Source organism: Phacochoerus africanus, chromosome 1 (genome assembly GCF_016906955.1).
Source record: "Phacochoerus africanus isolate WHEZ1 chromosome 1, ROS_Pafr_v1, whole genome shotgun sequence".
Classification (NCBI taxonomy): Eukaryota; Metazoa; Chordata; class Mammalia; order Artiodactyla; family Suidae; genus Phacochoerus; species Phacochoerus africanus.
This window is the reverse complement of record NC_062544.1, coordinates 81,400,293-81,417,293: the sequence shown is the minus strand read 5'-3', so window position 1 is coordinate 81,417,293 and position 17,001 is coordinate 81,400,293. Positions and strand designations below refer to the sequence as shown.

General features: G+C 42.6%; 1 protein-coding gene across 2 annotated transcripts in view; it reads right to left on the bottom strand.

The window, feature by feature from the left end:
- CPNE4 (copine 4) overlaps positions 1-17,001 on the bottom strand; it is a 592,772-nt gene that overhangs the window by 11,479 nt on the left and 564,292 nt on the right. For both annotated transcript variants that reach the window (XM_047768207.1, XM_047768218.1), the window contains 3 exons: positions 16,842-16,975; positions 6,813-6,867; positions 3,197-3,248 (listed from right to left, as the gene is read on the bottom strand). In XM_047768207.1, coding sequence (XP_047624163.1) covers positions 3,197-3,248; positions 6,813-6,867; positions 16,842-16,975 — 241 coding nt within the window. The remainder of the gene's footprint in view (positions 1-3,196; positions 3,249-6,812; positions 6,868-16,841; positions 16,976-17,001) is intronic.

Sequence of the window (17,001 nt, the reverse complement as noted above, 5' to 3'; positions counted from 1 at the left end):
GAAGTCATTCTCCTTATTTACCTATTTTTTGAAATTGGCTTAGGAGGGATTTATTAATGAATGATTATGTTTGCTACAGAATATAAACAAGATTTTTATGACAAAGGGAATATTCTAGAACCACTTTTTTAAAAATGTCAGTTGTGAACCTATGTATTCCCAAATCTTTTTCTTCACTTTCAAAAATAAGCAATTCATATTGGGAATACTTTGCAACCCTATAACTTGAAACTCAGAGAGGAAACATTTTGATCTGAAATCGCTGTCCTTCAAGGTTCAAGTCAAAGTCACCATTTCCATAAACATCTCCATAATGTCTCACACTTTATACGTTAGATTTCATTAGATCCTCCTACCTAATGAAAGAGCTGTTATACCCACTTTACACATGAAGCTTAGAGAAGTGTGTTGCAGATTTATGATTCACACCCAAGTGTATCTGGCTCTAAGGGCCATGCTCACAGCTCTAAGACACCTCTAGTTTTCACAGCATCTTTTGTTGTTGTTGTTGTTGTTTGGGTTTTTTTTTTTTCTTTTTAGGGCTGCACCCTCAGCATATGTAGGTTCCCAGGCTAGGGGTCAAATCAGAGCTATAGCTACCAGCCTATGCCACAGCCACAGCAACGCCAGATCCGAGCTGTGTCTGCAACCTACACCACAGCTCACGGCAATGACGGATCCTTAACCCCCTGAATAAGGCCAGGGATTGAACCTGCTTCCTCATGGATGCTAGTCAGATTTGTTTCCACTGAGCCACAACAGGAACTCCTCATAGCATCTTGTTGATTCTAATATACCCATCTTGGGCCACCTATGTGAGTGATGTGTACACACAACCATCTTCCCAAGTTTTAAAGTCCTCATGTGCAGGAATTGCAGCTTTATTCCTCATGAGTGCGAGGCATGTGGGCCACTTGGTAGCTGCTCCCCAAACATGCGATGAATGAGCAAAATGACTGTCATTGCTGTCTGTAGTACAGATGCGTGATGTCCATCACCATGGTCACCCCTCATTTAAAGGGGGGCTTCCATCCAGGAGATCACAAGGGGTGGGACTCTTCTGGAAGAGACAGTCCTGCTTGTGTAGCTCCTGCCAGCAAAGCCTTGACTGCACATGGAATGTTCTGCTCATGATCCCACAGTGACAGTTCCATTACTAAAGACTTTTGTTCAGTGGCTCTTCTTCATGTCTGTGCCTGTGTTACTTCTCACCTTCCTCGGTTTCAGTACATCCTGCTCCTACATCCCTTTCTACCCTGAAACAGCACCCTGGTCCTGTTTTAAGCCAGAGAGACCCACAGAGCCCCTCCTGTGATTGTTTTCCCTCCACATCCTGCCAACTAGCTTTTGGGCATTTTGGATGAGCAAGTTCTATTCTGTTCTGCCTTGATACCCATGCATGTAGCAAAATTTGTATGAAACTAACTGAAAACACTGCATTCTCTTTGTCCTGCCCCAAAGCCTGCCATCCTAAAGACAGATGCCAAATCATCTGAATTTGAAGTTAAATTATGCTGAACAGAAGCTCATTATCTCTCTCTCTCTCTCTCTCTTTTTTTTTTTAGGGCGGCAACTTTTTTTTTTTTTTTTTTTTTTTTTTTTTTTTTTTTAGGGCGGCACCCGCAGCCGATGGAGGTTCCCAGGCTAGGGGTTCCGATAGCAGCTACAGCTGCCGGCCTATTCCACAGCCACGGCAACACCAGATCCGAGCCATGTCTGCGACCTACACCACAGCTCATGGCAATGCCAGATCTTTAACCCACTGAGTGAGGTCACGGATCGAAACTGCAACCTCATGGTTCCTAGTCAGATTTGTTTCTGCTGAGCCATGACCAGAACTCCAGAAGCTTTTTATCTTTTCTGTTTCTTCAGTTTTTGCTAAGAGAAGCAAGTTTGATTTCTCTTCCAAGAGCACCAGACAGATGAATTCTAAGATGTGAAATGGGCTAACACTGGATATATCCTTTATTTTGTTTTGGTAGAAAACTATCCTTACAGTTGAATGGCAGGGGTGGTTCAGGATGAGGGAAGCTTAAATTCTAATGAACTTGGTGTGAGGGATGGTGAAAAGGAATAACAGGCAGAATGGGGATCTGTTCTCAGATGTTGTCACGAGCAGAACCGGGGATACTGATGTTGTGTTCTTGGACGGTTAGTGCAAAATTTGTGAAAGAACCTGTGGGGTGCTCTTCCCCTTCCATAGGATCTGAATTAACCTCCTTGACAGGAAGGAGCAGGGAGACATGGACATTCCTACCACCCCAATGTAAAAATATCTTACCATTTTCCTTCCTTCTTTCTAGGGACACACTTGTGGCATGTGGAAGTTCCCGGGCCAGGGCTTGAATTGGAGCTGCACCTATTGGCCTACGCTACAGCAAAATCAACACTGGTTCTGAGTCTCATCTGCAGCCTATGCTGCAGCTTATGGTAACATCAGATCCTTAACCCATTGAGGAGCCAGGGATAGATTCTACATCCTCACAGAGACCACACTGGGTCCTTAACCTGGTAGGCCACAACAGGAACTCTGTATCTTACCATTTTCATAGCAACAAGTGTTCTTGGCTCTATTTATTGTTTAGAAATAAGGAAAAGTAATTCTAGGGTACAATTTATCATCATCATTTTGTGGAGTGTGTTCGTGAATTTCTAGCTGGAAATAACAGAACATGGACCAAAGCCTTTGAGAAAGCTCTTTCTGTCACAAAACCAAGAAGCAACTTGTTTGAAGTTGCTGAGGCCATATCCTTGGCCAACATGCTGAAAGTGTCAAATGATTTCCTTGTTTTCTGCCTGTCCTTATTCCTTCATAGAAGGAAGTTGTGAAAGATAAATACTTGATGACAACTTGGAAAGCAGAAATGGGTATCTCATCACTGCCCATCAGGTGACCCTCCCCCATGTTTTTTTTTTTTTTTTTCCCCTCCAGAGGAGTCCAGAATTGGGATCAATATTCTTGCTCTAACCTCAAGACCTCGTCTGCATTCTGTATTTCTCAGCTCTTATGTCTCTGCTCTCTTGTTACAGCTCTTTGTTGCCTTCAGAAAGTAGCATGTTTATTCGGGTCCAGGGAGCCTACTTCTTTACTGTGGACAGTCATCACTGACATACTGTATCAGGAGAGAAACTAAAGTGGGAAGAGTAAGAAGGGAGGGGCTGTGAGACCCTGGCTTCCTCTCATGCTGTGATTTACCTGCACATTCCGGGTTGTCTTCATTAAAGTTGATGGCGAAGTCATGAGAGACCTGAACACCAATTAAAATTTACACAAGGGAAAAAGGAGGATGACAAGGTTAATGCAGTAAACAGGCATGGGGGCTCAGAGTCTACAAACAAAGGCCCATTTCACTCATTATGTGTTAAGCACCAGGAACCATTTGAAGCCTTTACACAATCAGTCTGAGATAGAGGATGGATTCTAAGCTCCCTGTGGAGCTGAGGTGACAGGGAGATTTTCTAGAATCAGATAAATGCTGGCAGGAGGGGGAGAATAAGGCACAAAAAAATTCAAAAAAGATTTCAGAAAAAGTCCAAATAGCTTCCAGATAGAAGTGGCCACAGACTGGAGGCTTAGATTTGGCTGAGTTTGATTTGGACACAGTGATTAAAAAATGATAACTCAATAACCCAAGCTGTCTGCTTGACACAGCCATGGTTACAAAGGCTCCAGCTAAGCTGTTGACATTTAAGACGCATTCTAACATAATGTAAAGAACTGCTGGGCAGGAAGATTTTCACATACATACAGGTAAAAATAGATTCTGCTTTTGAAAAAGTAATATAACTTGGAATCGTTCAACTCAAATTTTTCTACCTGGGAGGACCTAGTCACAAGGTCAAATAACATGTAGTTTACTTTTTTTTCCCCCTAAAACCTGATAAAATAAGAAGGATTTCCTGGTATCTAGACATTTTTATTGGGGCACTTGGAATTTTAGAGAGACTTCCATTTCAAAGGCTATTTCCCAAAGCACTAACTCTCTGGGGGCTATAAAATAGGTCACTGTGTTAAAAGACCCCTCTCTTCTCAGTAGGGGTCAGTGCTGAGGCTATTGAGGCCTGGCCCATATTCCTTTGTCCTTGGCTCTTCTAGGCAAGTCAGCTGACTGCGAACCATCCTACATGTTTTATTTATGCTTAAGCCTCCAGAGCCTGTTTTGCCTGCCCAAGTGACAGGCTAAAAGTGTAGGGGAGTTAAGGTCCCCTGGGAGTAGCCCTTCACCCCAGCTCTCCCATCCGCTGGGGTCTGTGTGTGCTCTTCGCGATCTCCAGGATTCAACACTGACTGGCCATGCTTGTTAGTAAACCTTATGTTGACTTCTTCCTGTTTCCTCACTCTCTACTGAGGTTTCCTCCACCTCTCAAATAGTCTTGTTGCAAGGTCTATTCCCAGGAGAGTGCAAACAACTAAGACAGAGGTGCCCATAGCTCAGTTTCAATGCAAACACTGAGATTTTTATCCTAAAGAAGTAAGTCATGGTAACTTTGTAAACTCTCTGGAGCTACTGAGATCATCAGTGCAGAGGGAAGATGAGGCATGGAAAAGGGATATTTAAATGGCATTTGGGGAGCTGACTGAGGATACATGAGCGATGCCTGTTAGGACAGCAGGAAGAAGGATTTAGCTGCCAGGCAGAGTGGAGCCAGGGGATCAGGACTTTAAAACAGCAAGAAGGAGAAGTTGCCTCAGGATGTCACAGATGAGGACAGCAAGGCCTGGAGCCAGGTACACTCACACCTCTGTTGTCAGCTCCTTGGGGCCAAGCTGAGATGGGAAGGCTACCTGGGGGGATGTGGAGAGGATGCTCAAGCATCTGGGGGCAGCTGGATTGGTGGATGTCCAGGTGCATTCCAGCCCCTAGGCTCGGCAGCTCTGTGAAGAAGGTGAGCCCTCACTTGAAGGTGTCTGCATCTCCTGAGCTCTGGCTAATTCTTTTATGTGTAGTCTTTTAATTTTATTGTTGCCAGGCCTTTCAGTTTTTCCAGAGAAACCAGAAATCTGACATTTTATATGAAATTGTCTAATTCTTAAAAAAAAACCAAAAAAACAAACAAAACCCTATGTGTCAAATGGAATATATTTGTGGCCTGACTAACGTCTATTGCCACCAGCTGACAACTCTTGCTCTATATTATCCCCCCTCTACATGTATGCTATTTCCAACAAATGCTTCAAGAATTCTCTAGCCATGGCCAGCAGGGAGGCCAGTATGGGCCACAAAGGAGGAGGACAGGTTAGGGAGCCAGGCCACTCCAACACTGCTCTTTCCAGCAGGATCAGGGAGACAGATTCCATCTTTCACTGAAGGCCCTTAGTCTGATTGTTCCAGTGTAGGAGCAAGTGCCAACATCTGCCTCAAGATATTCAGCTGAGGTAAGTTCAGTAAAAGAAAAATTGATGACTAGGCAGTATTGCTTGCACTTAACTCAGACCTCAGAGGCATTGTGAGGCTGGAGCAGGGGCCCTGCTCCTCTCCAAGGCTCTCCCACCTGGGAAGCTGAGTTCCCCAAGGAGAGTGCTTGAGGTATATACAGGGCCATCTGATATACCTCAGTCCCACTGCAGTGCAAACCTCTCCATGCATAGTCTTTGCTCTTTTTGTGTCATGACAAATTGGCATCAAGACCAAATAGGATTTTAGCATCTTCATAGAAGCCTTTCAGCTCCAGACTATCTGAGCCAGAGAAGCTTTCTTCAGGCCTGTGTCTCCTACAAAAGATTGGTGCTTAGGAACTCAGGATAAGGGGGTCTGGGGACCTCACTGTCATGGACTTTCACTGTTGCCATGGTCTTATCTCCTTTCTTCAAAGGAGATAAGAACAGATGGGTTCTGAGCCACTGGAGATCAACTTTGCATTTCATCAGTCTCTGACCACATCTAGAAGCAGCTAAATGATGGAGCTCTTTATTTAGAAATGACTCTGAAAAGAACCATCAAGAATACCAGGAGGCTGGGTGTCATTAAAAGATAGACTCCAAGTATAAAAATCTTTCATAATTTTGCTGTTCTAAGATAACTGCTATTAAAAAGTCAAAAATAATGTAATACCTTTGATGACAAAAGTGGTCAACGGTATGTACTTCCAATTATGAGACAAATAAGTACTGGGATAAAATGGAGAACATGATAAATATAATGAACACTTTTTTTTTTGTCTTTTTAGCTATTTCTTGGGCCGCTCCCGCGGCATATGGAGGTTCCCAGGCTAGGGGTCGAATCGGAGCTGCAGCCACCGGCCCATGACAGAGCCACAGCAACGCGGGATCCGAGCTGCGTCTGCAACCTACACCACAGCTCACGGCAACACTGGATCGTTAACCCACTGAGCAAGGGCAGGGACCGAACCCGCAACCTCATGGTTCCTAGTCGGATTCGTTAACCACTGCGCCACGACGGGAACTCCAACAATGAGCACTTTTGTATGTTGTATATGAAAGATCTTAAGAAAGTCCCAAGAGTTCTCATCACAAGGAGACAACATATTTTTCCTTTTCTTTTATTTTGTATCTTTGTGAGATGATAAATGTTCACTAAACTTATTGTGGTAATCATTTTATGATGTATGTATGTCAAATCATGTTTACACCTTAAATTTATACAGTGCTGTATATGAATCATACATCAATAAAACTGGAAAAAAAATGTAAAAAGAAAAAAAAAAAAAGACAGGCTCCAAGGAGTTAATCTCACTGGTTCTGAAGACTACTTCTGACTTTTTGGGATTCATGTAGTTATATCAAGGGCTGAAAGAGTGAGACTCCTGGGAAGAAAACCTAAGTCATCCCATATTTATAACAAAACACTTACCGTGTACTCTGGGGGTATCCTGGCACCAAACCCAAAGGCTGGGAACATTTTGTCACTGAAATTAAAAAAAAAAAAAAAAGAAGTTGCTTCATTTGTTCATCTAATGAGGAAGAAAAACATGAACCTACATTACCTCGCTGGAACAGCACTGCACCAAATGCTGACTCATGTTTCTTGATTATCTGTGTAATAGGGGACAGTGATAGCATGGGCAACTAAAATCAAGAAATAATCTCCAAAAGTCCTCACAGTCTTTGGTCTGCAACTTCTTCCCTTACCTTTTTTCCAGAATTGATACCAAGGAATAAAAGGGCCCCAGGATTTCCCCCACGTCCCCTTTTCTGTCTCCTTTGAAAAGTGATCATGAATTAACTCCTATGGTTGACTGTGTTAGGAGCTTTCATATATATTATCTTTTAAAATCTTTACGGGGAGAGATTATTATTCCACTTCACAGGTGGGGAAGTGCCTGGGGCAGTAGAGTGACTTGTCCGGAGTTATGCTGCCAGACAGGCCTGAAACCAAAGGGGAGATTAAACACTAATGCAAAGTTTTAGAGGCTAGTTGACAGAATTTTGTTCCATCTCCAGGACCTGCTGTGCCTACGCTTCACTCATAGAAGCAGCAACATATTGTGTGTGTGTCTTGTCTTATCTCTTGAATTCAAAGGGACACTGTTTTTTGTATTATTATTCTTATATCTCCACCGCCTCCCTGACCCAGCTGCCTCTCGCCCCTATCTTCAGCATAATACTTGCCATAGTGTGTGTGGTTAATAAATATTTAATGAGTAGATAATCCATGAATTGAATCGTTACAATTTGGCTACGTAAAGAAGGGAAAATTCTTATGAAAATCCATGAGAGTCATAAATCTGTTTTTGGCTTGGTCTCTCTCTCTCTCTTTTTGCCACAATGTCAGGTATGAAGTTCCTGGTCCAGTCTGGGCCACAGATCCAGCCTATGCCACAGCTGCAGCAACTCTGGATCCTTAACCCACTGTTTTGGGCCGGGGATCGAACCTGAATCCCAGGGCTCCAGAAGCGCCACTGATCCTGTTGCACCACAGTGGGAACTCCAGCTTGGTTTCTCTTAAGCATACTGAAATTTCTCTCTCAATTTATTCATTCATGAATACTGCATCTTAAGTCTAACTTTACTGCTTTCCTTTTCTATAGGTGAGAGGGGCGTAGGAGAAGAATTAACATTGGTTGGCTTGGCTGTGTACATACATTGAAAATTTTCACACGTTCAAAGGTCCACCTACTTATTATTCCCATTTTACTGATGAATAAACAGTCTTAAAAAGGCTAAGAAACTGCCTTAAGGAATTTACCATGGAGTACTGTGTGATTCCAAAGCCCACACCTTTTCTTATTATACTTATACTCCATAATAACTTAACAGTTATGTACATACAGCATTCAATGTGATTTCCTCTTCCACTTCCTATAACTGGGCCCCCTGACCAGACAATAAATAAGACTCTCCTTGAGCAAATTTTGTGCTGTCAGAGGATTGTTGTGACGGGACTCTGGGATATTGCTTTTGGCAGAGGGCATGTCCTTCTTAGGCCAACTACGTTTTCTTTCTCTCCCATTAAAAATACAACTGAGATTTCTTGGAACAATTCCTCCATTTCTCAGTTTTTTGCAGAGTCAGACAAAGAGAAAAGGAAATTCAGAGGAGGGCTTGTTCTTCCAGAATGTCTCTGGAAGCAAAAGGGAAGGGGAGCTCTCAAGCTGAGAAGTCAAAGGATCAAAGCCAGAGTGTCACCTATCACCATCTAATGGATTTATTATTTATTTATTTGTTTGCTTGCTTGCTTGCTTTTTAGGTCCATACCTGGGTTATATGGAAGCTCCCAGGCTAGAGGCAGAATTGGAGATACAGTTGCTGGCCTATGCCACAGCCACAACAACACCAGATCCGAGTCACATTGGCGACCTACACCACAGCTCACAACAATGCCAGATCCTTAACCCAATGAGTGAAGCCAGGAATTGAACCCATATCCTCATGGATGCTAGTCGGGTTCCTAACCTGGTGAGTCACAATGGGAACTCCATCCACAACTGATTTAGAGGTCATCAGTAGACAATGATGGCTTTGAGAGAACTACACCAAAATACAGCCAATTTGACCAAATTTGGGGTGGGAGTTGGGAGATACATAGAAACCAGAATTCTTTGAAATGAGAGACCAAATTCACCAGAAAATTACCAGCTCCCCCCTTTCTTCTTTATGTATATTTGGGCTTTGTGGTGCATTGCATCTAGCAGGTATTAGAAAAGGTATTAATGCTGATATTAAAAGCTTATAAAGGATTAGCCACAGCGCTGAGAAAAAAATACTCCTGCTCCTTGGAAATACTTCAATACTTTGCCTCAGCAATTCCTTCTTAGCCAAGACAAGGGTGAGAATATGTGGGAAGGAATCAGCGAGGAAGATTTTAGAAGTACTTTCTAGTTAAGTCTGAAAAGAAGCTGTTATGGTTGGAGGATGGGTCCTGCTTCTTCCAACTCAGATGGTTCAGAAGTCAAAAACGAGAAAGCTAGGAGGCTCCACACTTTATTTTCTTTTTTGATGAGTTCAGGAGGGGTAATACCTAATATTCCATCATTTCTCATCACCAAGCCAGTGTACCAGCCATAATGATATTCCTTTTATTCCTTTAAGCCACCCTTGGGGATTGAAGTTTGCTGAGCATGATGCCCTGTTATATAATTGAGTTTCAAGAGTAGGGAGGTAGGGAAAATGCCTCACCTACAAGGGGAATAATTAATGAGTCAGGAGGGCATCAATTCTCTGAAGGTAACCACCACAAAGACTCTAATAAACATACTAAAGAAAACATTTTAAGCCTAAGCACAACAAATTTAAGCATTCATTCTCCCTGATTAAAAATAAAACTAGGCAGAGAGGAGTCTTATTAAGCCAGAGGCAAGAGAAGGCAGGTTGAGCTCTCAAGCAAGCACTGGCATGCCAACACAGCAGAAAACTAAGACTGGACCTACCAGCACTGAGTAAAGGGGCCATTTAGCAATTACTGAGAACATGACTGGTGGAACCTTCCAACCAGGAAAATTCAGGGCAGATCCCCACATTGCTGAGGGTATTATTTCTAATTATTGGAATAAAATGGAATATAACATATGATCAAAGAGCCCAAGATCTTTAGTGACAAAGAGGATGCTATCTTGAACTTCTTAGGGAAAGATCTTGGTCAAATGATCTGCCAATGGAAGATTCATCTTTACTCTCCCTGGAAAGGGAGACTGAGCTAAATAAAGCAAGAGATTAATAAAAGAAAAGACAAATCACCACATCCATAAGGAAATGGAGATAAACACAGAGCAAAAAAGCATGTCAGAACAACTAGACATTTTACAAAGGCTGTTCTTGGGAGTTCCCATTGTGGCAGAGAGGAAATGAATCCGACTAGGAACCATAAGGTCACAGGTTCCCTGGTCTTGCTCAGTGGGTTAAGGATATGGCATTGCTGTGAGCTGTGGTATAGGTCACAGATGCGGCTGTGGTGTAGGATGGCAGCTGTAGATCTGATTGGATCCCTAGCCTGGGAACCTCCATATGCTGCAAGTGCGGCCCTAAATAGCGAAACAAAAACCAAAACAATAAACAGACAAAAAACAAAACAAAGGCTGTTCTCTAAAACAGTGGTCACAAATCTCAGGCACATGGAAGTGCAAGCCCTTCTGGGCATATAAGAACATGGCTTCTTTGTTTTTAAAGGAAATTACTATCCAGTTCCTCTACCTCCCCACATATTCTTTTCTGAAAGTGATCTTCTTGGAGCACCTGTGATGGAAATACTTGTTCCCCATTCACAACTTCCCTATCACAATTAACCCTCTCCTCACCCACTCAGAACCTCAACACTGTGGCATATTGCTCTCAAGTGTAAAAGCTCCACTACAGAAAATAAAGGGATACTTCCCAAAGTGAATAACTCACTAGCAAACAAATCCTTCTGCAGGTTAGGTAGTGGCCAATTTTTCCTTAGAAAAATTGTAGGAAGTGTTAATGTCAGGTGGTAGATCATTAAAAACACCTTTTGATGATAGACCACTATGTCATTTTTTATATAAAACCTGGAATTGAAAGAATTGCATAATACTGCTAGCCAAGCTCTTTCCATTATTATGGACTTATTTATAAAAGTAAGTTTTCTTAGTATTTACACTGATAAAAACAAAAACTTGGAATTCTTTGGCAGCTCAGTGGGTTAAGGAGTCAGCGTGATCACTGCTGAGGCTTGGGTTGCTGCTATGGCACAGGTTTGATCCCTGGCCCAGGAACTTCCACATGGCATGGGCTTGGTAAAAAACCCCCACAAAACCCAAAAAACAAACCACAAAACCCCCCAAAATTGGATTAGAATTGATGCTAGAACATGGATGGAACTAGAGACTCTCATACTAAGTAAAATAAGTCAGAAAGAGAAAGACAAATACCATATGATATCACCTATATTTGGAATCTAACTCATGGCACAATGAACTTTTCCGCAGAAAAGAAACTCATGAGCTTTGAGAACAGAACAGACTTGTGGTTGCCAAGGGGGAGGGGAAGGAAGTGGGATGGACTGGTGGTTTGGGGTTAGTAGATGCAAACTATTGCATTTGGAATGGATAAACAATGAGGTCATGCTGTATAGCACTGGAAACTACATCTAATCACTTGTGATGGAACATGACGGAGGCTAGTGTGAGAAAAAGAATATATGTATATATGTATGACTGGATCAGTTTGCTGTATAGTAGAAATTGAAAGAACATGTAAATAAACTCTAATGGAAAAAAAATCATAAAATAAAAAAAAGTAAAAGAAAAAAAGAATTGATGCTGGACTCTCCCATCCTGGCCATGGGTAGAAGTCATCTATGGATATGTAAACTGATTAGGAAAAAAAAACCAATATCTGTTTCACTAAGATTTTTTCGTTTTTATTTTTTATAGGTAATAATCAGGTATTGAAATTTCCCATCTATTTATGATCAATTAGACACAATAATTATTGCAATAAAAACTAAAGAAGATATTTTAAAATTCTTTTTGAGTTTTTCATTATAGTAAATTTTAGAAATTGGAAATTTTAAAATGTATATTCATTTTTTAATTAAAGAAATGTATGATACAGTGATCAATAAAGGAATTTCGAATCAAATTTTAAAAGATACATTGGGATGGGAGTTCCCATTGTGGCTCAGTGGAAATGTATCTGACTAATATCTATCCATGAGAACACAGATTTGATCCCTGGCCTCGCTCAGTGGGTTAAAGATCCAGTGTTGCCGTGAGCTATGGTGTAGGTCGCAGACATGGCTTGGATCCCACGTAGCTGTGGCTGTGGCGTAGGCCGGTGGCTACAGCTCCGATTCGACCCCTAGCCTGGGAACCTCCATACGCTCAGGTGCAGCCTAAAAAGAAAAAAGAAAAGATGTATTAGAATGAAATTTTGTGGGGAAGGGCATGGAAATATGAGTTCATGAAAAAGAAGAAACAATTAAAATTCTTAACTTAAAATGATGAGCTTGTTCATGCATTTTTCAAATGGATTATGGTGGATATCAAACAGCTAAGGCATTTAAAGTCTAGTGGATGCATTCATGAGAGTTATACAAGAGTTTTATTTTTAAATGTCCATATTTACACTACACTAGGATTTCCATTCTTTGTCACTATTTAAACCCATGATGGAAAACATCCAATTCTAACATAAAAATGTCTGAGGGTTATAAGTTGTCATAATATTCTTTTTAGGGATATATGAACCAAAAAATTTTTAAAAGTCATTGACTTTTAGATAACTTTTAGATCTGAAACTATAGATCTTTTCCCTTTTGTAATCATTTTATGTTTTAAAAACAAGTGAAGAGTATTAAAGTTAATAGCCTCTATCACTTACCCAGTATGTACAACTATCTAGTGTTTACAACTGGTCTGCCGAGAAGCTGAATGAATCTTCCCTTTGGAATCAAGGAAACCAAAGCCCAGGGAGTATAAACCTCAGGAGGATAAAGGGAGTGAGCTGGGGTCTGAACCAGGTCTGCATGTCACTAGGACTCTGTTGACTCTGCCCTTTATAGGTGTAATAATGCACAATAATATTCTATCAACAAAGAACAGATTTAGCAGAATTCACCACCATCAGGAAGCCCCCCTTGATCACCCACTTCTCTTCCCACAAAAGATAGAGTTAATCCTTCTCTCCTAATAGTCCCCATCCTTACACAGCCATGTGGGACTGGGATTTACTTACGTGCTCTTCTCTGCCATAAGACTGTGACCAATTTGTGGGGAAAGTGTGCTTATTTATTTCTGTGTCTTAACTGCCTGGTATGAGGGCCTGGCATGCATTAGGCCTTCAGCTTTTCCATCTTCCCCATCTCCCTCAGTTTAACTCTGGGTCTCAACCGTGGATGCCCACTGGAATTAAACACCCCGGCCCCTTGGATGTACACAAGACTAATTAAATCACACCATCGGGGTGGGGCACAGGAACCAGCTTGTTTTAAGGCTTTCTGGGTAGTCCACTGGAGCCAAGGCTGGGCAATGCTGACTATTGCTGGCAGAATTGAAAAGGCAGCACGGTGATGTGGACCTACCCTTTAACCTCTCCCCAATCTTCTATGTTCAAAGATGTCTGTCAGGAGTTCCCTTTGTGGCTCAGCAGTTAACGAATCTGACTAGGATCCACGAGGATGTGGGTTCGATCCCTGGCCTCACTCAGTGGGTTAAGGATCCAGTGTTGTTGGGAGCTATGGTGTAGTTTGCAGACATGGCTTGGATCCCACATTGCTGTGGCTGTGGTGTAGGCCGGCAGCTGCAGCTCTGACTGGACCCCTAGCTTGGGAACCTCAGTACGTTGTAGGTGTGGCCCTAAAAATCAAAAAAGAAAGAAAATGTCTGTTAGGGATGAGGTTTCTGTTCTAACCTTGCCTCTTAGCAGTACCTGGCACACCACAGAGGAGCTCGCTGCCTCAGCTGGTAGAATCTGGGATGGCCTGTCTTCTTCTGGGATGGCCAAATCTACCCAAGAGCAGTCTGGACTTCCACGCAATGGACCGTATCTACATTCACTTGGTAGCAGCCAGACCAGCCTTTCTCTGAAAGGATGTGGCAGGTGGTTAGAGACTCAGTATATGCTGAGCCCCAGGAAAGGGCTGCCACCTTGGCCTTGAGCAACCTGAGGGGACCATGCTATTCGTAGGAGCTGGAGAAGGGCTAGAGCCATTGAGATGAGCTCATGTATGAGTGTGTGCTCTTGGGGAGCTGGAGGAGAGAGATGGTAGGGGTCTATCATTTGGGAGTGCAGAAAGAACCGGCTGGTGGGGTTGCTCTCTGGGCTCAGGACAAGCTGTTTAGGGGGAGACCCACCAATCAAGGCTAGCCTGAGAACTCAGTTCTTCACACAGCTCTCAAGCTGCTCAGCTTCACGGATCAGCTTGTCATGACCTTTGAGCAGTGACTGTACAAGGCAGGACGAAAACCCTTGGCTGTCAGAGCTGGAAGGAATTTCCAAGGCTCATGGGGATTAAAAACCTCCATGTCGCTGCAGGGACGGGAACGGTGCCTTCTGTCAGTTATTCAAGTGTTTCTTTTTGAGCATCAACCTCACTGACTTTGATGCAAGAATAAATTAATTCCAAAGCCTGACTTGAAATGTCCTGACTGCCTGTCTATTGTCTTTCTACCCACACAGAGGAGAAGCTGTGGAAACTTGTCAGTTTTCAAGACACGATTAGTGTGCCCATTTCAATCCTGAGCTGCCTTCTTTGTAAAAAAAAAAAAAAAAAGCCCTGCTGAACTGAAGAAACCTGATTTTCTTAGCCAGTTGGGGCTGGTAACTTTGATACTATTCTTCTAAAATTTTTTAAAGAATCATTTGCAAGGATTCTTCACGTAACCCCTGAAGTGTCATCTCTTACCTTAATATGGAATCTGTATTTTTGATGGAATATAAAATGCTCCCCAGGCTTTGTCTGGCTCAAATTATAAAGGGACAACAGTTCTAAAAGATGAAACAGGTTCCTCCCACTATCGTTGCTGCATCTTGCAAGCCAGATAATCAGGGAATAGTTCTGTTGCTTGCTCAGACCATCCAGGAAAACTGCTGCAGAGCCGCAGAAAGGGCTCCAAGCATCCACATCTTAATTCCCGGCCAAGCCATCAATCTTCTCTTTGGAATTCATTATTGAGCTGTCCTCTGCCCTGCTTAGTCAGAGTCAACTTTATAATTAAGCATCTGCTGTGTTGTATTCAGTACTTCTACTTATTTTATTTTATGAGCATTGCAAGACTTAAAAGTTATTAAGAAACTTGAAGAAGTTCCTTTTCCTCCTTCTTCTCTTATATGGACACATTATGACACTAGGTCATGTGTGCATATGTGTGTGTGCGTATGTGTATGCGTGCATGTGTGCGTGTGATAGAGAAAAGGGAGATAATTACTGTGCTGGTGTCTTGGGGACATTTGGAGGGGTTGCTGACAGTGGGGATGCAAATCTGTCAATCTTTTGCCTCCTTGGTAGAAATCTTGTGATGTGAGCCTCTCTAACAATCCTCCCCGAAATGGGCCCTGAGAAAATCAGAGCTGGGATTCAAGTTGTCTTCACAGACAATATTGCAGAGTTAAGCACAAACATCACTTCAGCAAGGTTATTTAAAATGCCATTGTTGCCCTTCATTCTAATTGTCTAAGAGGGAAGTGTCAGCATGGGCCTAGTGTTTAGAGCTGTCTAATTTGACTGGACCTGTTCACTCATCCCCAGCTGGCTTCACACCTGAGTTACTAGTGATGACTAAGCTGAATCCAGAGATGTGCCTGCAGGTAGGACACTGAAGGAAACTTTCCTATGGCTTATCCTGTTCATTTCTCTGCACCTTCTAGGTTGTGTCACTCCCTATGGTGCCTAGGTATCAGGTTTTCATCAATTATGAAATTAGAAAGAATAAAAATCAGGCTATCCCATGAAATCACTCTGAAACTAGAAGACAGAGTCACCTTTTTTCCCTGGTTTACCAGGTCAATTAGCTGTAGCCCATTACTAACTAGTTCTCTTTTACCATCATGCCAGGTAGTCAACTGAGATTTACCTATATTTATATTTACACAGGTTCTACCTCAAAGGGTGTCCTTGATCAAAGATGTGAAAAACTTCACCTTGGTCTGGAAATACTGGAAGGCAGAATACATTCAGTTGAATGTAATTTATGTAAATCATTTCTTACAGGGAATTCTCTTGGTGAGAAAGGTCAACATTTACCATCAAGTAAAATTACTAATCAGATCTCAAATTGTATTTTCCATATACTCCCACAAGCACACACTGGTGTGGGCACACATACATGTGCAAACAGGCAGACACACACCATCTGCTAAAGCTACCAATAGCTTTTGAGGTCAGCGAAAACCCCATAGTTACAAACTTATGCTGTGGGATGAAGTGGATCTGGGGGTTAAATCCTGCCTCTGGCTGTGGGACAGGTCACAAATCACATCATTTCCCTGCATAGTTTCCTCTTCTGTTAACACCCAGGACAGAAGGGTGAATGTGAGGATCAGAGAGAATAATGCCCCCATAAGCCAGTGCTTTGCAGACTCCAAAGTGCACACAGATCATCTGGGAATCTTACTATAATGCAAATTCTGATTCAGATTCTCAAGTGGAGCTTGACGGTCTAAGTTCCTAGGTGACACTGTGTTGCTGGCCCATGGACCAAACTTTGTGTAGCAAGGCACATACTGACACTTTACGAAAGGTAAACCAACATTGCTATCCAGGTGTCCTCCCAGCCAAGTGAGAGAAGAAAACTGAGAAAGGATTTTTTTGGTGCCCAATGTGAACTTGGCATGAACTCAGTTGCTCTAGGTGTGGAGAGGATGACATGTTTGGGGCAAGATTTTATTCTCTCTCCTCATGAGCCTCAGCATCACTTAATTTCCATTCTTCTGCCCAGGGTCAGCCAGGGAATGTGGGAACCCACAGGGATGGGAAGGCTCCTACCTGTCATAGTCTTGGCAAATCTCCCCCACGGCCACCAAGGCCTTCAGGTACTCGTTGGGCTGATAGGGGTGGATGTAGTGCAGGGAACAGCTGTTCCTGGGGTCCCCATTTGAAGCGGTGAAATCTATAGCTACCTGGAAGAGAAGAGAGGAAAATGGGT